The sequence below is a fragment of the Amblyomma mixtum genome, chromosome 8 (genome assembly GCF_055824585.1).
Source record: "Amblyomma mixtum isolate Tamu chromosome 8, ASM5582458v1, whole genome shotgun sequence".
NCBI classification, from domain to species: domain Eukaryota; kingdom Metazoa; phylum Arthropoda; class Arachnida; order Ixodida; family Ixodidae; genus Amblyomma; species Amblyomma mixtum.
The window spans coordinates 108,351,659-108,376,420 of NC_143019.1; the positions used below are offsets into that span (position 1 = coordinate 108,351,659).

The following is a 24,762-nucleotide window of genomic DNA, read 5'->3' on the forward strand; positions in this document are numbered from 1 at the left end:
GCCAATCAAACTGATCGACAATTGACTGATGCAAGATCCCTTGCACATGCGTATGTGGAAGGCCTCGTTTAATTCGCGAACCAATTGAACCCTACAAGCGGTGCCGGTTGCAAACTTCTCCGAGCTCCGAGAAATTATTTGCTGTTTCTTTGATTTACTGCGTTTAAAGTTCATATCTGAAGCTTCCATCAGCAGGAACATTATGCAGATGACCGAAGAGGGCTGTTGCGAGAATTCCTGCCTAACCCTTTTACCCTTGCTCTCCATCATCGTCGCGCCCACGAATTCTGTCATACTAATCATCCATTTCTCTCACTTCACCGCGGGAGGCTAAAACATATGTTGGTGAAAACGTCCTCACAAGGGCAAACCTTCTTGTTTTCATGAAGGCTTGCCCTTCAGGAGGTTCGAGCCTTCAAGGAGGTAAGCCTTCGAGCCTTATTGCTTGCGGCTATGCGAGCTCGACCGCTACATTACCACTCAGATTTGAATATCAGGTTAAATAATTCAAGAACTGCGTTCTACGGAGTAAGGAGTCGGCACGTGTTTCTCTTAAACAGAGGTTAGTGTTAGTGTTAAAAAATAAAAAAAAAATAATGTGTCCGGCCCGCACCGCCAGGAGGCACAACCGGCTTAAGCATATATAAGAAATGTGTGCCCAGATGGCAACAAAAAAAAATTGCATAACAGAAAAAAAGGGGTATGCATAAGGGGGGGTCTACCATCACCAGCGAATCATAGCCAATGGGGAGCCCGGCCCAGCGGCATTTATTTTAGCAATTTAGTGAATTTATATTCGTCACACAAAATTGGTCTTGTCATTATTGACACATCTTGGTATTGCAGTAGCAAATCTTAACCTACAATATTTGGGGTGACTGTCTAAGAAACATTTTTTTCATTATTCTTAATTCAAGTTTGTTTCCTACAACTTAACTTGCTTGCAATAATCTCTTGGTGTAAGCTCACTTCTAGCCATATGGCTTGTTCACAGACATGCTCTTCATTGCATGGGGTCATCAATCTTCTCTTTTAGCCGTCTTCACACTGCGGCACTTAAAACTCACAGAAAAAAAAAGATTTGTTAGCGTCATACAGGAACGTAAACTCTTTCTACAATTTAATTCGTTTATTATTTTTATTTATATTCTTTTTTGCTATAATTTTGCATATGAGGATTCTTTGCTGGTCTATTTACTCACTTTACTTTTTCTCTTAAAAAAAAAACACATTTTTTTAACGTCACAACGCCTCTTGAGTGGTGTAATTAGTGTTTGTCTGGCTTCTGGCTGCAGACCGCATTTCATCAAAATATTTTTATCTACTTGATTACTTTTTCTTTCGTTATTCCTTGTTTTCATTGCTCTCTGATTTCCTGCTCCTTTTTCCATTTATCGATCTCGCCTCTCCTGTCTTTTTTTGTTCTTTTTCTTTATAATTATTTTCCCTCGCTCTAACTTGTTTTCCCTCTTTTTGCAGCACTAATTTCATGGGCTACTGCAACTGATGACACTATTTCGATGTTATGCTCAGATTTTTTTTTTATTATTCACAAACCACACAACATGCTTCAAGCTTTCAAAGAGGTAACACTTCGAGCCTAATCGCGTGCGACTATGCGAGCTCGACCGGTACATCACCTATGCGAGCTTGACCGCTACATCACCACTCAAACCTTAATAATATAACATTTAATAATTCAAGAAGTACGTTTTACAGAGTAAGGAATCGCCACCAGCTTCTCATAGTGAGACAGCTGAGCCAAAACATTTGCGCATCCTATGCTGCCCAGCTTGCAAATTGTGGCAAAAGCGTTTAATAGAGGCTGAGGTCAGACGACAGGCAAAGCGGCCGTGCCGGCGAGGCCACCGTAGCAACGCCTTGCGAGAGTCTGTCCATGGCAGTTCTGATGGACAACCCTCCAAACAGTATGTACAAACTGCGAAGAGGCGACTTGGCTGGAATGTCCGGATCACAAGGAAATGGATCGAGAGGGAAGCGGTTAGGTCACCCCGCTGTCGCCACCATCTGTCCCTTAAAGTGGGACGAAATCGATCCGATCGTATGCATGCTTATTTTTATTAGGGTAGTGCTACCAGGGTAAAGTAGCGGCTTATTCAGCCGCCATACTGATGCTGAACTTCTGCATGTTTACAGAAGAGTTAGAAAATTTGTCCTTTCGCCTGGTGTAGCACGGTCATGCTGGAAATTCTCTTTTCATGCTGCTGCTTGTACGAAGCAGCTCCGCATACGTGACGATACGCGGCGCAAATTTTTCGGAAATGCATACACAGGAAGTAACAATGTCTACACACATGGCGCGTTCAGCTGGACAATAGTCTTCCTGGGTATAATAGCGACATTTTTCTCTGTTCTCTCACTGAGTTTACTACAATCATAATTTCTATGCGATTGTACATTTACATATTCAAGCGCGTAAATTGCTGGGATAGTTGGTTCATAATGTTGTCAGGGTGGAACCAGCGAAACACAGACGCAGGACAAGAAAAAGGAGGTACACACACCACGCCGCTGGACTTGCAACTGATTTATTTCGAAGAAAACCACCACATTTAAAGGTTTCCCTGCGCAAGCGCACACTCTGGACGATGGGAACAACTGTATTAAGATAAAAGAAAGTTATATTCTTTATCCGTGATAAAAACCGAGGGATCGCTGACACACATCTCCTTGTTTTTCCTGATTAAAAACGCTTCAAGAATTTCACGCTCGCGTCTTGTTCTCCCCCGACCGATAATGCTCGCACGGTGAAGCAAAGGAGAACATCCTTTGCATACCTTAACATGCAAGGCTAAATTGCTTCCAGTGCCTGAATTGAACGTTGTTCGGTGCTGCCTCAGACGTTCATTGATGCACCCTCCGGTTTGCCCGAAGTAGGTTTTCCCACAGGACAATGGGATGCAGTACACCACCCCTACTTCACCCGAAGTGAACCTCGTCTGGTGCTTGGTTTTACAGGTCCCCTTTTTCTGCGGACCACCAGACAACCAGCAGTGGGGTGTGTGTACCTCCTTTTTCTTGTCCTGCGTCTGTGTTCCGCTGGTTCCACCCTGTCAACATATTCAAGCCTACATAGACGAGTTTTCTAGCCACTTCCCGTTCTTCCTGTACCCAATGGTCAGGGAACGGTGCAATAATCTTCGTAAGTGCTTTTCCCACGTTTCCTGTAGTACGTCACGAGACTTGCACTGTCTAAAATTACCAGCAGGTACAAGTATTTCGCGAAGCAGTTTTCTGCATGGAAATACCTTCATACATGTTATGGACGTCTCAGCCTCAGGTAAATTGAAGTGCTGGGGAAAATCCCAAATGTGTCATGAGGACTGTTGTAAATTATTCATACCCTGCATTTTCTCTGCAGAAATGGAACTTCACTCAAGTTTCCTTGGGGGATGTTCGTTTCCATGCAGCTGATAGCGTACGTAAATTTCTAGTTATATGGCAAAGTATACCCGCATCAACACGTGCTGAGATCTTATTCTCTGTCCCTTCATTCCTTCCTGCCTTTATTGCCTTTCCCTTTACTGTCTTCGCTGTGAAACATATCTTCATCGCCTATTGTCTCCAGGCCTCCCGGGGTGGCACGGAATTTCGTTGCCGATTGCGCTTGATTCTGTTCGCTTCTGTAGTGCCTCGTAATACATTAACCCTTCCTTTTCTTTTCACTGACCTTCTAGGGGCCAGTGACTCCTCTTCTGACAATAATTAAGTTTCATACTGTTGGCCATTTACTGACGCCGCCATGCGGTGCGTTTGCACCTGCCTGTCTTCTTCCTCTTTCCCTGCTCGAGCGTGGGTTGGCTGAGTGTGCCTGCCGTACTAGTACTGGTGTGCCCTTCCTCTAACGCTATACCGGCTCTTGGTGACAATATATTCAGTCTCCGGCATCTTCCACTAATGTCTCTTGTCGACGTTCTTCATACCGTGCCTCTGCTTTCTCCTTCTCGAGTTTTCTAGGCGCGTTGTGAAGAACTACCTTCCTGGTGAGTCACACCTGTGGTTAGCTGTCAGCCAAATCCTCTCGCCATCTGCGGACAAGTAATAGGTGCAATCGAAAAGGGCTCTATATGACGGATTATGAAGCTAACAGTCGATTTCGGGGGGGACTTAGGAATAAGTCTATGATCATGTTGAGCTGGTTAATTAATCTGCTCTCATATCAACTATCTTAAGAAGTTGCAATTCCATGAACCCTCATGTAACGCTATGTAGTTTGGATACGTTGAGTGAACGAGGACGAAACGCGATGACTTTACGTAGCGCAACTATCAACTGTAGTTTTATATGGCAAAGCAGGGCATAATAAAGGAAATGGATGCCATCACTAAGCATGCGTGTCATTTTTTTGTTCATTATCAACTGTTTGATGAGTACCGTTTGATCAGTACACACCCACCTTATCCGCCAAGAAGCAGGACTTCAGACTGCACTGGACAAGACCTCTCGGTGATGCACCAAGATGGCCCTGGCGCTGTCGGTTGAAAAGACAAACTTTATGTCTATCACAAACCGATGTGGTAGACGCCGCCCACACTTGCACAGCTATCCTTGAGCGGTGAACTCCTTACTACAGCCTCGTCGATGCGGGTACCAGGTGTCGACCTGGACAGCTCTGGTTCTGCAGCACTCTGTGTTCGATCTGCTCGACAAGAGGCCGCCAGTACGCTGCATCTATTCCGTCAAATTGCCCAGAAAACAGGCGGTGCATGCTTTAATATGGCTCGAACATTAGTCGGCTCTGTGTTGCAGCCTCTGCTCATTTATCAAGCCCAGTTCCAACGCCTTACACTAAAAGATTGGGACCAACAGGAAACAGTCAACAGAGAGGTCATGCGAGTTATAACTGGCCTTCCTCACTTGACCCCTATTCAGACACTACTAGCGGAAGCTCAGCTGAATGTGATTGATGAGCTCGTGGAGCAGCGCCGTAATGCGCACAGCCTGAAATTATCAGCAATCCCTGCGGCATCTGCCCTTGCAAATTATTCGGACCCTACTTATCCGCGTGTTTACACAGCGCCTTTGGAACCTCCTCCTTGGCAGCATCCACAGGTCACCGAAAAACCGACCCCTGCGTTTCAAGCACACCGCTCATCGTTCAGTGAGAGAAACAAGCCCCCTCTCCCAGCAGACTTCATAGGTGCACTTCAATCTTACGTGGACGCAAGCCTAAAAGATCACATGTTGCACACTGCTCGCCTCTGTCCAGCTCTACCTAATGCACGCCAGACATGCTCCTGCATCACAGAGGCGCAGCTTCCTTCTATGATAGCACAGCTCGTTGCCATACGAGACGGCTTGTTTGCTTTAAAGGTCCTCCTCTCTACTCCACGGAACTGTCTTCTCCTCTATACCGACTCACCACAAGCAGTAGTCCAGAAGTACGTGATGCAGGGCTTGTTGGTTCATGTTACAGTATTTCCAGAGTTCAGAGTTCCAGAGTTCGACGAAAAATCGTCTGGCGAGGAAATGATATCATTCTAGAAAATCCAACACAAGCCAAGAAAGGAAGAACAATAGGGTAAAAACAAATTACGTTTCGGGATCCCTGCGGATCTTTTGTTCGCATATGAAAGCAAAAAACGGATCGGCCGTGTTTATACGAGTGAAGGTCGCCGTAATGAGTCTTAAAGGCCCGCAGGGCGTGACCATTGCCACGCCCTGACCGTGGCCAGGTGCCGACAAATAGGAGCGGGGCCTTGAGACTGTCGTGAGAGGGTGTTGGGATTGACAGCGTCCCACGATTCGGCTCCTGGACATGCCGGCTACCTATTGCTGCGTCACTATTCTCGGTCTGAGTTGTGTGGTGTGGTTTTGAAGTAACAAACTTAGGCTTTTAATAAAAATTTGCACTATTCCTTTTTTATGTCAACAAATCTCTACCACCACAATTACGTCACGGCCCACAGCTCGCAAACTAGGCTGCTCGAAAAGAGCTGCTAAAAGCAAGTCAGTCGTCCGAAACTGTACCTCTAGGAAATTAACACAAATAGCTTGGACTGGAGGCACTTTAGCATAAAACTTCGCGCGCTAGAAGAAACTAGGGCGAAAGAAGACACAAGCTCTGACTATCTGTAAACTGTGTTGGTAGTCTGCACTCGACGTGTGGTCATCCTTCGGCATCGCCTCGTGTGCCGCGTTGAAAGTCTACGCGCTCAAGCATTTATTTTTTCCGCGAAAGAACCCGTACGCTTGACGTTGCTTTGCTTTTTTAATACGACGACACCTTGTAGTTGTTCACTTACTGCAGAGATAACGCTGGGTGCGTACCATAAGCGCCAAGTTTTCAACGTATGGGCGTCACTGCTCGCTACGCTGCCACTCTACAATCAGCGTCAAATGAAGCGCGAAAAAAAAAAAACACGAGCACACAGGAGTAAGAAAATATTGGCGCCTAGAGAGCTAACACAGGCGTAGTCTATTAAGACTTCCAAATAGTGGTATTTAAGTATTCTTTGCGAAAATCAACCGCTCGAGTAATCTGCCTTCCTGCACTCCTTTCCTTCTGCACGTGTAACGCTGTCAAGCTAGCGCTCTTGCTAGCTCTGCCTACATCAAAAAGTGGTGTGTTCCTTTGCGGTCAGCGAAAAATGGTAAATGATTTGCCTGCAGGCTTATTACATGACAGATTTGTAAGGAGCTTGATTAAATGAGAAAAGAGAAAAGTATACAACAGCTGTATCTTGCCGGTACTCGCCTATGGGGCAGAAACCTGGAGGCTAACGAAGAGGGTTCAGCTTAAGTTAAGGACAACGCAGCGAGCTATGTAAAGAAAACTGATGGAGGAGGAGAGAGACTTTAGTGAATAATGGAGAGGTCTGCCTGGTTATAGGCCTGACATGCTACTCCAGATGAGGATGAAAGTAGAGGGTGAAAGAGAGAAAGAGAGAAAAAAAAGTGACATCAAACATACTCAACACTCACGCACTCTCACACACACATACACACAAGTATGTCACTAGTGACACAAGTATGTCACTAAAAGCGTGTCCCTTAGATGACTGTCAAAGTATGTCCACTAAACCCGTGTCCCTTAGAAAAACTAAGAAAGCTTTTGTCCCTCGCTCAGCCGAAGTCACGTGATGGATGTCACGTTAAGAGATCGAAAGAGGGCTGAGTGGGCGAGAGAACAAAGGCAGTTTAATGACCGCTTAGTCGAAATCAAGAGTAAGAAATGGGTTTGGGCAGGGCTTGTAATGCGAAGGCAAGATAACCGCTAGTCCTTAAGGGTAACGAAGTGGATTCCAAGAGAAAGCAAACGTAGCAGGGGACGGCAGAAAGTAAGGTGGGCGGATGAGGTTAAGAAGTTTACGGGGATACAGTGGCGGCCGCTGACAAAGGACAGGGTTAATTGGAGAGAGAAAGGAGAGGCCTTTGCCATGCAGTGGGCGTAGTCAGGCTGATGATGATGGTGATAACGATGAGGATTAAATGAACTCTTATAGCTCACTACACGCTCTCGCTTTCTCGTACCTTAAAGGCTGAGCTCCATGTACGCGAAAACTCACGCGAACGCGAAGGCGACGGCGGTAAGCGACGAGAGACACCGTCGCGCGAAACATTTTTATCGTGTCGCTTGCCTTGTCGCTCGGATATGCACCAACAGGAAGTTTCGCTCGTTGCTTGGAAGTGCCCCCGCGATTAGCCAATCAGACACAAGCAAGCCGTTTCCGGTTTGTCGAAGGAGATGCCTTCACCTCAACAAGCACGTCGTCTTGGTGATCGCCGCCGTAGAGAAAATATTTGCTTTCCTGCAGATGTCAGGCAGACCCGTGACGTTTAAATGATGAGAACAATCTGCTTGTCGGTTACATTCGGAGCGGGCCATACGAGCGGGCGCACTGCAGGGCGTGGTGCGTGCCTTGCCGCGGGTACCGGCGCTCCATCCACCGTGCCGCTGCGCTCCAACTGTGTATACGTGCAGAAACAGTCGCGGCGCGTACTCTGACTTGCATGTTGCAATTTGCTCACAAGCAGACTGCGGTGGCAGTTTACGGGAGTGTGTTTACTAAGCCGGAGTGTGCAGGCACTGTGTGATGCGACTTCGCCTCCGCAAGCATGCCGGCTTGGTCATCGCCGCTGCCGCTACACCGTCGCCGTAGAGAAAATGCTTCTTCTGCAAACCTGGCTATGAGGCACACCTTCAAAATCTTAAGAGAAAGAACAGGTTACGGGCGTGTTTGCTAAGCTTGAGTGCGCAAGCACCGAGACCGCTGTGCACGTCGCTGGTACACGTCGCCTTCGCTATTTCGCGCGCATGGAGCGCACTTTTAAACCACACAGCCACTGAACAAGCGTGGAGCAACACAGCTCCCTTTTTGTATTTATTTATTCATTAGAACATGTCTTGGCGGGGAGGAGGCGAAGCTAAAGGCATAGGAACCTTGGCGTTCCGCTTACATATGTACCACATAAGATCGATAAATACAATTCGGCAAGCGGCACTACTCTTGCGAAGCCAATTATAAGAACATCAAACAAAAAGGAAATAAAGATTTTCTCCCGCGGACTGCTTGCGTAGCTCTCACAGCGTTGCTCCTCATGTATGAAATGCAGTAAAGTGCAATATCTACCAGAATGGGAGTTTGCAATCAAGTTCCCTTACTCGCGTTTCATTTGGCGCTGATATTACGCTATACATTACATAGTACCAACTAGCCGTTATGGCGATCGTACTAAGTTTGGTTTAGTTTGGTTTATTGGGGTTTAACGTCCCAAAGCAACTCAGGCTATGAGGGACGCCGTAGTGAAGGGCTCCGGAAATTTTGACCACCTGGGGTTCTTTAACGTACACTGACATCCCAAAGCACACGGGTCTCTAGAATTTCGCCTTCATCGAAATTCAGCCGCCGCAGCCGGGATCGAACCCGCGTCTTTCGGCTCAGTAGACGAGCGCCGTAACCACTGAGCCACCGTGGCGGCTAATCGTACTAAGTGTGCTTGTAGTTGTAAGTGTCCATCAGGAAATACATGGTTTGAGTTTCTGCGCAGTTAGCTTCTTATAAAGCTGCTTGGTGAATTATGCCAGGAATATATGAAGGTGGACCTCTGTGTGCATCAGAAGTTACGTAGGGTGTGAAAATAGAACCAACAGCCGGCGCCGTGGAGATTCTAGCATAACAGGAACATATTACTGCCCTGCTCGTCAAGATTCCAAATATCGGTGGCATTCCCAGGAAGTCCGGAAGGAGCTCCGTTTGGCGGCAAACGTTTGTCTTCCGTTCGAAATTCTGAACTTGATGAAAACAGTTTACGCGCGGGCGACTCGAGCAGCAGTTCTCAATCCCAGAAACTAGTGATGCAAAACTCTTGGGAAATTGACTATCGATAGTATCGAAAGTTTTTTTGAAACTATCGATAGTGTAAAAAAACTATCGATAGTGCATTATCGATAGTCGACTATCGATAGTCATACTACCGATTCTAATATCGATAGCATTACTATCCATATTACTATCGGTAGTTTTGCTGTCGGTAGTACTACTTGCTTTAGTACCACTATCGATGGCAAGACCCTATAGTGAAACTGTCGATGGTAAGGCTATTGATAGTAACAATATTGATATTATGCATTTGTTGGCCTGCGATCTAAGAAAAACATTTGCGATACCTGATTGGTTTGACAGTCTCATGAGGATTAATGTCCCAAAGAGACTCAAGCTATGAAGGATGCCGTAGTAGAGGTCTCCGGGTAAATTTCGACCAGCTGTGGTTCTTTAACGTGCACTGGGACAGTTCGGAAAAATACCTGGAACTGCATCCGATGAAACAATGAACGCCACAAGTTGCGCTGGCTTGACGTAACCGCTGCAGAAATGGCTTTCGCACACATGCTTCGCAACTAGGACATTCGCAAGCTAACATTTTATCCAGCAACTTTACGTAGGGAACGTCTGCAGAGCTCGGTGACGCGTAGGCCGCGAAAATGGGCGAGTCCTGTCAGCAACTCATATCATCACCTCCATACCACACACTCGGGAAACCAAGTTTAGGATGCAGTGTGTACGCATGGTTGATTTTATAGCAACGATAGTATATATAAAAAGTATTATCGATAGTATCGATAGTACTGCAGATAGTTTTGCGTCACTACCAGAAACTCATAGACTTCCAACTGCCGCTGTGCTTTAGTAAGGCGTGACACCCGATCGGCGGTGCTCCTTCGAGCTTGAACGGGCCTACCGATCACAAGCTGCGAGTGAACATGCACATTACCTCTACTGTCGTCATTGGTCTCATGCCACTGACCCGTTCATGTCGCTGTTAACTCATTACTGTCACTCTCCGTATCGACGTCGCTTGGCGCATGTGCTTCTGGAAGTCCCCCGCCTAGTGGACGCCGTGCTGGGACGTGCTATGTTGCAAATAACCCGCCTTGCTGACAGCGCATACAAAAATATCCCATGGCGGGCTACAGGTAATTGGCCCATATTGCTACAAACCTTTCCTATGGCCACGTACAGACGTAGCTTCGGGCTGATATAATTTTCATACACACGAAAGAAAAAGTTCTCCGCCAACACTGCCTCATTATTCGACTTAAGACGGTTAGCTACGGCGGCTTCAAGTGTTTACATCGATGTGATTAGCGAACATGGAGAGGACCAAATCCAAACACCTGCGTATGTTTCCTTTCTGGAAACATTCTAAGACACATGCAGTGCCATCTACCGCATGAATTTTGCACTAATATTGTGATTAACAGCCACCGTCGCTATATTCGTTATATTTCCTTGTTATATCACTTAATATATTTAATGCAAAGCATGCATCACAACACGATGAATCGTTTGACACCATTTGGAACCCCCTGCGGCAAACGGTTCGGCCGTAATGGCCTTCTGAAGGCCCTCGGAATGCACGGTTTGAGGGCGGAAATTTTGTAGTTGCGAATCCCGCACATATTTTCGGCTTCATCTCAGCAGTTTTCATCTCAGGAACATGGCAAGTCATCTAACACCACTTGAAACATTCTCCGTCAAATGGGTGGCCAAGAAATTTTATGCAAATGGTGGTCGCGGGGAGCCCTACAGGGATGGCCGCTATACTGGCACATATACTATAACGGATCGAAAGTATTGCTACCAGTTGAGGCTCTGTGCTCCCATTGTTGCTATGTAATATAGTGTGGTCACGCGGTTACTGCCTTGGTTAATTTGGCCATAATTGCACAAAGACGCGTCCGTGACAAGCGAGAGTTGGAGCTAATGCTCTTAGAACAATTTTATCATTCCGAAGCTGTACTTTCAGTGCCATAAATTTTTCAATAGCTGGCAGTAAGCGCCGCTTTGGGTCTGTATAGACGCTTATAAAAGGCCATAGACAGACATACCTTTTTTTATACACGCCGTAGACCTTTTTTACATGGCAGGTACCAGCCGCAGCCAACTTTGCCCGTGATCTGCCGCAGATCTAACAAAATTATAGTTGACAATGCATAAAAACGCCAAGTGTTCGGCAAATGTAAAAAGGAAACAAAGTGCAGGAGCGAGTTTTGGAAGCAGCGTAAACCAAGATGCCACGTTAGACATGCGTGTGGTTCCACCTTGCTCATCAAACTTGTGTAAATACGGGGACCTCTAAGAATTCTTAAAGCTCGTTGTGTACATGAAGCCCATTCTTGTGCTCACTAGAAGCCCACCTCTGTAAAAACTGAAAGCACTGACTGTACGGTCGCTGCCATATCACACACTGCCACCCAATAGGGACGGCTCCTGGATAGACCACGAACCAAGATTGAGATGACGGGTGCCGTATATCATACGGCTAGGCTGATGACCGGGGGTACTGAGCACTGACAGTATGGTCACATATGGCGAGCGCGTCATTCCGTAGTGATGTCATTTGCTTTTATGTCATAGTAGAATATTTTACTGGAGCTGCAACGCCGTAATTGAGAAATATTCCGACACAATTGACACACTTCCCAAGCGTGGAAGCAACTCCGACATGTGGAATGCTTTCAACCAGAACGAAAGAGCTGCAACCTAAAATATCAGCTGAAGAAAAAAAGAAGACATCGAAAAATGCAATCCACTTTTCGCCTCCTAAAGCACAGGGGAGATATAAAGAAAACGGAAATAAAGCTACGACGGTGCGCCGAGCGCTTCAAGCAACTTTTGGCGAAAAAAGAAGGATGTCGCAGAGAAAAGGTAAATTTTATCACATTTGCAGATTTTTATTTTAAAACCTGTTAGGGGCACATCGGTGCGGCCTATTCGGCTGCATTTTACACCAAGAGGGACACTTAAGTAACCTATACGGATAAATAATTAAGAGATTAATTAAGTAAAATAACTGAAACAATTTTTGAGTAGAGGGCAAGGCTCCATTGCGCAAATGATGACCGTCAAAAAATTTTTAAATTTTTTTAACTGGCAGTGCGGCTCAAAATGTCAAACTTCAAGAATGCGCAGTTCATAGCTTGCTGACTTGGCGTTCCCGCATTGCATATTTGTAAAAGGGCACCTCTCGCACAGCCGCCGCGGTGGCTCAGTGGTTACGGTGCTCGCGTGCTGACCCGAAAGACGCGGGTTCGATCCCGGCCGCGGCGGTTGAATTTCTTTGAAGGCGAAATTCTAGAGGCCCGTGTATGCGATGTCAGTGCACGTTAAAGAACCCCAGATGGTCGAAATTTCCGGGGCCCTTCACTACGGGGTTTCTCATAGCCTAAGTTGCTTTGGGACGTTAAACCCCATAAACCAAACCAAGCCTCTCGCACAACTTACGCTTCAAATACAGCAGCGGTTTATGTATTTGACGATATAGAGGTTATATTGATTTCGGCGACGATACCACACGCAGCGACGGCGCTTTATTATCAGGTACCAACCCGGCAAATTTTTAAACGCTTATTTTTGACCTTCGATATTTCCAACCACATTGCCGATTCAGAAAATTTAAAAAAGGCACATCTTTCATGTTGACGGCCATCAATTTCGCATGTAACCTCGCCCTCTAAAATGAAAAATAACAACGTTCATTAGTTATTTTGAGCCAGTTAATAGTTTAATTATTGATCCATATCAGGCACATAGTGACCACCTCGCTGTAAAATCCATGTCAGCAGACAGCCCCTACGTAGCTCAAAGTTCTAAAAATAAAAATCTTCAAAGGTAAAGAAAAACAGTTCGTATACTATCCACAGGGCGATTTTTGAACAGATTATGCAATGGACGGCTGGTTAGCGTTTTGAATCCATACGAAATATTTTTTTATAAATCATTGTCCCAGGACTGAAAAGGAGGCCTCCGTTTATTTGTGTCGAGAAAAATATTTCGAAGCCCAAAACATTCTCCATGTTTTAATGCTTACGAATTTTCATAATGTGTACAATACCTGGACAGAATATAAAAATATCAAAACCGGTATTTTTCTTTAATCGCCGTCCAAAGTTCTTGTGCTGTGCTGTCTTGAAGTTTGTGCATTAATATTTTCTCGTCCTTTAAGAACATATTCATGAATTTCGTATTAATAAAGTTTGCGTAGAATGCAGCGTTAAACGTATGTGGTTATAATTTAATTCTCCTTTTACATGAAAACCTCCCAAGTCTGCAGAAAGCTGCATCGAAATTCTCACAATTTCTTATTAAGGAATAGAACTTTGAAATTGTCGGAACAACTGTGCGCAGTTCCGGGCTGTCATATACTCTCTGAATAAATTTTCAGATATATCTTTTTAATACATGTCCACTCATTTGCAACCAAAGTGACAAAAACAGCAGAGTGTGTAAGGTCTCTGAGTCCATGCCTTCGTGATCATGAATTTCTGCGCATCAAAATACTCCATCAGGTAAAATAACACTGTACGAAAATATGCGATTAATCTAACTTATCGACCACGACCCGTTGCATGTTCTAATCTGAAATCGCCACACAGCAAAAACGTCCTCGAAGGCGTTGCTGCCTCAAGGCCAGCGCCGTTCTGCGAGCTTCATCACAAACCTATCGCTACTGTACGCACGGCTGATAAGGAGCGCCTACTAGTACGCCCCTTAAGAGCGCTCGTGCGATAAGAACGTTGTCTCTTCCTACCGTTTGTGCTGATGTCCAGCAGACGTAACTTCGCCTTCGGCCAAGCCACATTATCGACCTCCTGCGGCACCAGACGAGTCCCCGTAAGAGAACTTTGCTTTTTACGAGCTGCCCTCAACAATGTACCGTCGTTGAGAGGATATTATTCATATTGAATATGACAATATCGGCCAAAACGAGTAGAGCAGATAGAGGCTGGTCATGTCCTTGCCGTACGTACAGTAGGTGTCAGCTTGAAGGTGACTGCGTTTGTGCCTTGCAACAAAAACAGAAATAATTTTTATCCTGTTGATACCAGCCCTCATTTTCCCAAACATAGCGGGTGAACGTTGAAAGGGCATAGGAGACCAATAATATCTAGTTTTTCTCAGTCTTCTCGCACATATAAACAACAGATGAGCACTTGGTCACAGTAGGTTAGGGCCGCCGCGGTGGCTCGGTGGCTATGGTGCTCGGCTGCTGGCCAGAAAGACGCGGGTTCGATCCCGGCCGCGGCGGAAGAATTTCTTTGGAAGAGAAATTCGAGGCCCGTGTACTGTGCGATGTCAGTGCACGTTAAAGAAACCCAGGTGGTCGAAATTTCCGGAGCCCTCCACTACGGCGTCTCTCATAGCCTCAGTCGCTTTAGGACGTTAAACCCCATAAACCAACCAACCAATCACAGTAGGTTAGCCCTAAAGTTGTCACGTTCAATTTTACGCCGACTGTACGTACCTTCCGCTTTGGGTTGCGTCCTCCCTCACTAGCATATGGATCAATATTTAAATGATTAATTAAGAAAATAAATGAACAAACCTTTTTATTTTTATTTTAGCGGGCAAGGGTATACTGCGAATTTCATGGCCGTCAACGTAGATGGTTAGCTGCGTTTTAAAATTGTTTTACGGCTAGAGAGAGAGTCTAATGAACAAAAGAGAGGTCTTCCTGGTTATGGTTGTGAGTGTGATCGACTTCAAAAATGAGCAGTCGAAAGCTCGCTTAGTTTCCGTCCCACGTTGCATATTTATAAAATGGCGTCTCCCGCATTACTTAGGCATCACATATTCGTCAATTTAGTGTTTTTGATGATGTAGAAAAGTTACCTTGGTTTTGGCGGCAATAACATGCGCAACAGCGCCATTATACAATTAGGTAATGCGGGAAAGCCAACTGAGCAACCTTTCAAATACGCATTTTTGACGTTCGATATTTCGAACCACATTGCCGATTAAGAAAATTTAAAAGCAGCGCTGACCTTCGATGACGGCATGAATTTCGCAGTATAACCTTGCTCCCTCAAAATCAAAAATAAAAAGTTTGTTATATACATTAGGATAATTCGCCTCTAATTATTGATTAATAGCAGCCATTTAGTCCGCCTTACAGTATATTCCAGCTTAATAAACCGCACCGACGGATTTCTCGCCGCCTTTAAACTGAAAATCTGTACAGGTTAAAAAAGATAACTGTGCATATTAATGATATCAGGCTTTTCCTGCCAGTAGCAATAGAACATTACCTAAATGACACCATTGCATATGTAAATATCTAACTCTAATCGTCTGCACAAACTTTGCAACCATTAAAAAAAAAATATAGCCTCTGGTGTAACGAGTGGTAAGCAGAAATTAATGCTTTAAAAATATTTTGCATACCTATGACATACAAAACGCGCCCTTTAATTTTGCCCTACAATATCAATTTAGCATAAGTCATGTTACGGAGCTTAATGTCTAAGGGTTCATCTCGGACAAGGCTTAAACTAGTCAGGGCATGTTGGCAGCAACGTCGGAGGTGAATAAATTGCTTAAACATGATTGCACTTCAAGTGCTAGCATATGACGCTGATATTGAGGGGCTGTAGTTTAAACGAAACTTACTAAATTGTGAGCGGGTACAAAATGACGTTCACGTTTTTCTCATAGACTAGAAACCAGCCAGTGACCGATCTTAAAAGTCGGACAGAGTTCAAGACCATGAAGTAGAATATGTAGCCTAATAGGCTCCATTCTTTTTTCTTGTGTTGAGCGGTGACTATGACAAAACTTTGGAGACACATCAAACCACAAAATTTTAGTACCACTAGAACAAAGCGTTGCGAGCACGTCACACTACTGGATCTTAAAACAGAATCTCTTAAATACTCATTCCTGGTTCAAACTATAGACTAATTAATTAGTTACTGAATGATAGTTTCAGGGCTTTGATTTAAAGGGAGACTGAAGCACTTTTTTTGAAAATCCGGCTGTCAGCGGCGTCCTATAGTTTCTCATGCTGTATGCTCGAATATCGCATCCAAATAAGGTAGAAACAAGCGCGAATTGCCATTTTTAGCAGAAATATGCGGCCTGTGCCGCGGGGCACGCCGCGCGGCGCGCCGCCCCCCGTGATTGGTCAAGAGAGGTCGTGACGTCACTTTGAGGACTGGAGAAGCTGCCGATGCGGATCCGGCGCTGCGCTGAGTGCAGATCGCAGCTTTCTGTGGCGTTGTAAAAGCGAATGTGGCGACTATTTTTTTACTGACCTCCAAAGAAAAGGATACTACAGTTTGTTCATTCCACGTATCACCTGAAAGCAAAAAAGACACGAGCAAAAAATTCTACGCCTAGCACAAGCATACGCTAGCGTGAAAGACACGTACGCAGATCATGCGTAAAAGGTGCCAGCACAACCTCGGCTGGTATTCTCGGAAAGGAAGGGGTGCGAACAATACTCAAGTCAATTACCACCACCGGACGCCTCCTGGCTCGCCCGAAAGAGCGTCATCCTAAAGAAAAGGCCCAAAGCGCTGTGTACAAAAAAATCCTATTCTCATTACCCGGCGTAGGTTCGGGCAAGAAAGTATTTCAAGGAAACGATGAAGCAGCACAAAGCTGATGTCAAAATTAGCGATGCGCAGTGGCCAAGCACTGCGAGGCATGTGACCACAGGGTATTGAAGGAATCATTGTGCGCTGGAAACTAAGCTAAATACGCGCACAAGGCTGCTGCTTCACTCGTGGCGTGTTCAGCAGATGCCAGAAAATATTAATCGCTGCCTCGGAAACGTTCGCCCTTCCTAGATTTGCAGTTTAGGTTCAGTGAAGTAGTGGCCAACTATATGCGTGTTTAAAAGCCAAGCTAGCTGCAACTCGTTTGCTGCCACAACTTGAAGAAGAAACCGACTAAGGTTGCGAGACATGATGTTTTTTTTGCAAAAAACTTGGTTGGCATTCATTTCTCTGTTAAATTTGCATCCGAAATCAGAACGTCGAACGCTTTCATTTTAATCGTTTAGATACGATTAAACGAGATGCCGCATATGAAAAGCTTCAATGCTTGCTTGCTTTGCTTTATTGTGTTTTGCTTTGCTTGCTTGCTTGGACACGTCGAACCGAGTATAAAATCACTAACCGAGCCTTGCTGAGCACGCCTCAGGTGGTCTGGCCGCACCTATAAGCTGAGAAGAGCAACACATGCTTGAGCCTCTATTAGGTTTCTGCAGGGGCATGTTTCTGGTGAGCATGTTTCTGCTTTTAGAAGAGGTGCTTCTTCGAAATGGTGACACGCCTCTCATGCGCGAGGAAATGAAAGGAACTGCGTCATGGTTCAGCCGCGACCGAAATGTCCAGAGATCACATTAGGGACAAGCTCTGCACGTAGCCGGTCTCACGAAAGTGCTTCGAGCAGAGTACGCTTGCTTTGGTCTGCTTGAATTCTTCGTCAAAGCAGCGAGCGCTTGCGCTGCGAGCGTATGATCTTGCGGAAAACAGTGGAAGACGACACAGTCGCGGGCGTAGTTGTTCGTGGACACGAAAGCAGAGTAGTACCTCGTGTTGAATCTGATTCTCAAGGTCGGCTGACACGCTTTGTATGTCACAACGCACGCAGTACGAGGAACAACGCAAGCAGCACGAGAAACAACGCGCGCTGAAAGCTCTCTCGGGTGCGCCGAAGTATCCCCGGCTCCTCAACGTGACGTCACGTTGGCCGACATGGACGAGGTTTCCCTCTCCGCTGTTCTCCTCTCCTGCGGTCGCGCGCGGCGCGGGAGATTTAAACATCGCGTTTTTAATTGTTGATTGCGCCACTGTTTTGGCCAAAATCGAAAAAATAATTTCACAGACGTGATCAGCAATGACACTACTTCAAAACCCTAAAAAATTAGCTGATTCGAAAACCGCCTCAGTTTCCCTTTAAAAGCTTTTTACAACGCCCTCTTCAGATATTTGCAATCGGCTGGAATATGTTACAGTCACCTAAAGTATCGTTTTCTGAATCTCTTTTTTGTTTGTTTGTTGCTTGTTTGGTGCAGCTGTCTCGATCATTGCATTGTTTCAAAGACCCCCCGTAAATATTTGCAGCACACCTGATACGGAAATGTTTTTATCTTGCGTGCGATTTTAGTTAATTAAAATAATTTTTGTTTTTGAATTCCTTGAGGCGATTCAGTTGTCTTCTCGTTATGACTTTTGTGCTTTTTTATCCTTATTTCTACGAACTGAGTTGTGTAACCATCTTTAAAGTTGTATGCATTGCCTTATGTGTTGTATTTGGTGTTGTTTTTATAACTGTAATTCCTGGCTAGACATAAACCGACAGATTCAGATTCAGACCGCATACAAAGAAGTGGTCTCTTCCTTCATCGGTAATGTATCACGGGTAGTGTACACTAAGTGCATGAACAAATAAATAAATAGGTTGATAGGTGAGCAGAGTAGTAATTTGGGCCTGTTGGTAGTTCATGATGAGGAAGATAGAGCGCAAAAAAACAAAGACAAAGCGGAGACGTGGACGGGACAAGCGCTTGTCCCGTCCACGTCTCCACTTTGTCTTTGTTTTTTTGTGCTCTATCTTCCTCATCATGATAGGTGAGGTATCTTGGTTTAAAATAGGCCATTTTTCCCAAACACTCGGCTCAAACTAGTGACGTCCGCACCAGCAAAACTCTGTTATCACCGCTGGGAAGTTAAGAGTGATGTAGCCTTCCTTCAGGCATGCGTGCAAAAAATTGTCTTGACGTCACAGCAACGTGTTTGCCTAAGCGGTCGGTGTTGGCAACACCTGCGTTTTATTTTATTTTTTTTCAGATTATTAAACCGCGGTTTAAAGTGAAAGTAGCCCCTCTGCCATTGCAGAGGTGTTCTCTTAATACAGGCTACCTTCAATTTCAGGCTAACTCACTGTCCTCTTAATTAATACGTACAGGTGCCGTCAGAAGTAAATAGAAGGCAATAAAAAAAAAATTAATCATTGCCCGCCCCACTTCATGCATCCTTAAATACATAAGTGCAGTCCAATTGCGATTTTGCGAATCGCACTGTGCACCAACAAACATGTACCAGTATGCTTTAGATTTAAAGAAATTAATTTTTTTTGACAAAGTCACCTTCCATTTACTTTTCACGGCGAGTGTACACTAGTTACAAGCCGCATTTTATTCGTGAAGGTCAGACATGTAAAAATATTCATGCGTGCCAGCTGCGCTGGAGTCATCTGTCGCATAAAGCTACTTGTGCAGCCGTGAACACAATTTTGAAGCGTAACAACAGCCACAGTAAACATCAACAATTGTCTTCCGTAACGGCAACAGGCTTGAGCGCTCAGCAACAAGCAGTAAAAGACTCAGAAGCCCTTTGGTGATTTCAGTTACTCGACCGCTGATTACCTCCGGGGCCGAAGCTATCCGGCGAACAAAGAAGCTGGAAACAACACCACAAAGAGCACCGCGAGTGTCAGAAGTAAAATAATGCAGGCAACTTTGTAACACTGAGCGCAGTGGACTATAGAACAAAAACAAGGTAATTGTATATCAGACGCGAACGGTCTTTAGCTGAGTAGGCAGCAGGCACGGGGGACTTCCGGAGACCTAAACTGACATCACGGATACCGAATGAACGGACGGAAGCGTAGTAGGCGGTGGGAGATAGTCGTGTGCACGGCAGCTGAAGTTACCTGGCCTTCTGGTGTACGGTGGCCATTCTAGTCTCAACGACAGCGGGAGTTTGGGGTGATTAGGAGGGGTCCTTGCTCTGCAGTGAACGTCACTTGACCACTTCCATAAATATTCTTCCATAAATGAATAGATTACTACTACTATTAATTGGGGAACGAATTACGCGCTAATAACCACATAGAACTGGTAGGCATTGTATTATCGACTCTTTATCGCACGCAGGCGCGCACCACCATGGCTCGGCCGCTGACCCGCGAGATCGCGGGCATGAAATGGAGCCACTACTTCCCCGAGGAGTGCATCCTCTCGGCTCTTGCGTACGAGGCACGACCGGACGACGTGTTCATCGTCAGCTACCCAAAGTGCGGCACCACCTGGCTCCAGTACCTCGTCTACAACATCTACAGGTGACTATGCGGCGACGAAGCAGGCAACAGTGCAACTGTACTGATGAATCGCCTATAAACCGCGTTTAAATTCTCTCTCATCATCTTACGAACGCTAAGCTCTCCTTCTCCGTGCAGCGGTGGTGTGCCTCCCAGGGACTACGAGCAGTTTTCGGACAATACCCCATTCCTGGAGATGCTTGGGGCGGCGCGCTGCATCGAAAGAACCAGGCCTGGCGCCATCAAGACACACCTGCCCTTCGACAGGCAGCCGTACAACGCGCAAGCCAGGTACCATAGCGCCATGTGCCTGTATGACGTCATGTATACATAACGACTATGTTTTCGAGAATACAGGGAGAAATCTGTGCAATCGTTTTATGTCTCATGTTCTTTATAAGAGGCCCGAGCCGTGGATTTGACATCGTCCCGTCCATGTAGTAGTGACGTACAGTGGTCACAAAGTACTGACAACAGGCAGTCAAGAAGCAATACTGGAAGACGGAAGTGAAACTTGAAAATTGCTGATTTGCCAATTTTGTGGCCACCAAAAAAAAAAACTCGTCTATGGCATTACCAGCAGGTGCGCTGGACGGTCGACGAAGAACAGAAGAACAGAACACAGCGCCAGCGCTGTGTGTGTGTGTCTCTATCTTTCAGTCCGTGTCTTTTAAGCGCAGGTATATTTCAATATGGTAAACCAACTCGCCCAACAAACCACTCTGCTAAACAGAATTACCGCTGGTCTCGGCCGCGCCCATATTATAGGAGGCGAACTGGCGAGAAAGGCGCCGAAAGCACCTACGGCAACCTCGAACATCGAGAAAGCTGTTGTTCGTCACTAGAATCTTGCCGGAGAAATCTGGTCGCCTCTGCCGTCCCAAAGAGATAAGGCCAAGGGCAGGCCGCTCAGAGAATCAGCAAACAAAGGTTACGGAGCTTCGCGCCAATATCTAAAACGAGAAGAGAGGTAAAGTGCCTTAAAGAAAGGGCACTTTCGAACGGCACGTGAGAGGTATATCCAGAGGTCTCTTGAAAACAGCGCTTTAAAGGTAAAAACTTCTTCTTGGTCACATTATTAGCGATGATGGATGTCCCGATACATGGTAGGCATTAGCAAAGCAGCTGTTTCCTCACCAACTGTAAAGAAATTTAGCCTCAGAGCCATGTTGCACTTGAGGATGTGGACGCAACCATCGCTCAAGGCGACTGATCAAAAATACTTGAAGTAGAAACGCCTACTTAAGGTTTGAAATGTGTACCTTTTTCTTGCACTCAGTTGTCTTGTTTTTTCAAGTTGTGTGTTGCGTTCATTTCTTTTTGTTTGTAATACACGATTGTTATATGCAGTGTGTAATTATTATGTCCTGATAACTTGTTTTTTGCGCAAAAATCTCTTGTAAACAGCCGCAGATGTTCAACCATGGCTGCCATGAAACCAATAGGCACAATGGGGTTTTGCAGCTGAGTCTGGCAGCTTCTTTCCTTGTGTGCCCATTTCCACATTCGTAAATTTTGAGTGAGAGATAAAGATTTCCTTTCATTTTAATTTCATATATTCATCTCCAAAATAGGAAGTAAACATCAAAGTTACAATAACGGGTATGTATTCCGCTGCGCGCTTAATAACGGATTCATCTCATCAGGCGTCAGTCTGCAGGTTACCATACATACAGCACGCATATGGACTACATCAATGCGTGGTTTCTTTCACGGCAAAAAACGCGACGTAGCGCCGACAGCACGCTTAACACAAAAGCTCGAATGAGCGTCCTGCGCTAGCACTAGAGTCGATGAGCGCTGTGTCCGAGACCATGCTGCACGTTGTCTTTGGCGGTTGGAGGCAGCTGGTGCCCTGCGTCCACCCTAACGTTCTCTCAGACCCAGCCGCCGAACCCCAGCGTCACTAATGTCAGTAGAAGATATGCGCTCAAGGGTTCGTCTTAAGCGTGCTTCTGGCGATACTGTAAAACGTTGACACATGGGCAAAAATGCCATGGCAAGGGCTGTTCTAGGAGAACATACTGGCAAGGGCATACTGTAGAAAGGGAAGGTAAAAGTATGGTTGCGCCTTGTGCCTTTATGCTGTCAATGTATTTTCTTCCTGCACACTACTTGACAACCACCTCCTTCCGCATTCCACGAGCTGCCTGATTCCCAGAACATTGCATGTTACCCGAAGAACCTAGAAACGGTGCGCTCAGATCTCTTATCTGTATGGTGAAATTCAAGAGCACTGTAAATGAGATCTGCTTTTCCGCTCTTGCCAGAGCTCGTAGTACTGCGTGTACAAGCAGGTTCTCTGTCGCAGGTACCTGTACATCACGCGCAATCCGTTTGATTGCTGCGTCTCCTACTACTACCACTCCAAGCATATGCCCGCCTACTGCTTCAGCAACGGCGCCTTCGACGACTTCTTCGATCTGTTCGTGACGGGCGACACGGAGTACGGGGACTACTTCGACCACGTGCTCTCGTGGTACCCACACCGCGCGGATCCCAACGTGCTATTCCTCACTTACGAGGAGCTCAAGAAGGACACTGCAGCCGCGGTGGTCAAGATTGCCACCTTCCTGGGCGACGAGTACAAAGACAGGCTGCACCGGGAACCGGGATTGGTCGGCCGCATCCTGGAGGTAGCGGCGATGGGCAACATGAGAAACATCTTCGACTTCAAAGACGAGGTACTTTATGCATGTATCTAGGTTTACTGTTGCGACAACGGGACAAGAGGATTGGGAAAGGATAAAACTCATATTGTGCCTTCCTCCCTTCTTACAGGCCTCGTGTTATCGCGCTGTTCACATACGTTCACAGGCCAACCTAATGTTCAGTATTGACAGATTACTGCATTCTAACGACGAGCAAGATAATTTCGCTGAATACGGGGCATTAATTAAAAGAGAGGTATCGTTTTATAGGCCGTTTTTGCAACAAACGGCAGTTATGTCAAGATACCGAGCATTACCTTCACGTCACCGCAGTGTGTGTGTGTGTGTGTGTGTGTGTGTGTGTGTGTGTGTGTGTGTGTGTGTGTGTGTGTGTGTGTGTGTGTGTGTGTGTGTGTTGTATGGCCATTGGGTGTGTGCCCCAACGGCCCCAAGACGAAGCTGAAGAAGCCGAAGACGAACTTCGGGTTGGCACTCACGAACAAAAATTGCGACCTTCCACATTGTTTCAGTCGCCTCCTTACTATATATATATATATATATATATATATATATATATATATATATATATATATATATATATATATATATTGTACATTGGTCGACACCAGAAAATAAACTAAATTACTTAAAAAAATCCCCTGTGTCCTTTGGTTTCTGTGGCTGTTGGCTTCTCTTATATATATATATATATATATATATATATATATAAGAGAAGCCAACAGCCACAGAAACCAAAGGACACAGGGGATTTTTTTTAAGTAATTTAGTTTATTTTCTGGTGTCGACCAGTGCACAATATATATATATATATATATATATATATATATATATATATATATATATATATATATATATATACGTTGCGAGAGCATAAAGTACTTGACTGCTTACAAGAGTATATAGCGAAGTATGCGCTCCGTTAAAGGAAACATATTTATTCGACTCGTATTTATTTGACTCGACGTTCGATCGGAATACCGATCTTCTTCAGGAGTCAGATCGGTCCTCCGATCGAAACGGCGAGTCGAATAAATATGTTTCCTCTAACGAAAATTATACTTCGCTATATATATATATATATATATATATATATATATATATATATACACATATACATATATATATTCAAGGAGAGCCCACAGCTCCAGGGGTATTATTCCGCGTTAAAATAGCTTTGAGGAAACCACGTACACAGTTGCGGCACAGCAGATTTGAAAGGTAAACCATTCCGATCTTCAGTAGTTCGAGCAAAGTGAATTTTTCAGAACATTAGTCCTGGAGGTATAAGGTCAAACTTTGCAGCAGTGGTGTTTTCGCGAAGACAGGTAGTGTGGCGAATGCGGATATGAGGTTGCAAAGATTCCCGTTTCATTGCGGTGAATACAGTAAAAAGTTTCAGCAATATATTTTTCCGAGTTTCACAACAAGATACCCAACCAGGTTCTTTAATTAACACAGTGGCATCAGATAGCCGTCGTACCTCCCCAGGACAAACCTGACAGCAAAAGGCTGAATTCCTTCAAGTGCATCTATATGTACCCGGTGAACCGGATCCCACTCATGGCAGGCATACTCAATAGGCTAGGCTTGACATGAGCATGATATGCGGCCTCTTCACCGTCTTATAGTTTAGATTACAGTGCAAGACCTGAGATATCGCCCAGTGCTACTAATACTAAAATAATAACAGAAGTAATTATCTTTGATATGCGTCAAAATGACGGAGGAGGCTTGAG

General features: G+C 45.3%; 1 protein-coding gene and 1 long non-coding RNA gene across 3 annotated transcripts in view; one reads left to right on the forward strand and one right to left on the reverse strand.

Annotated features, from left to right (window-relative positions):
* Positions 1–24,762, reverse strand: part of LOC149333843 (uncharacterized) — a 48,109-nt gene that overhangs the window by 17,170 nt on the left and 6,177 nt on the right. The gene's annotated exons all lie outside the window — the stretch shown is intronic.
* Positions 1–24,762, forward strand: part of LOC149333844 (sulfotransferase ssu-1-like) — a 28,265-nt gene that overhangs the window by 2,780 nt on the left and 723 nt on the right. The window contains exons 1-4 of one of the 2 annotated variants that reach the window (XM_089556126.1): positions 14,050–14,138; positions 20,191–20,375; positions 20,493–20,645; positions 22,666–23,038. In XM_089556126.1, the coding sequence (XP_089412252.1) occupies positions 14,067–14,138; positions 20,191–20,375; positions 20,493–20,645; positions 22,666–23,038 (783 nt within the window). In that variant the 5' untranslated portion in view covers positions 14,050–14,066. Of the gene's footprint in view, positions 1–14,049; positions 14,139–20,190; positions 20,376–20,492; positions 20,646–22,665; positions 23,039–24,762 lie in introns of those variants that run through there. The other variant, XM_089556128.1, reaches the window with a different exon arrangement.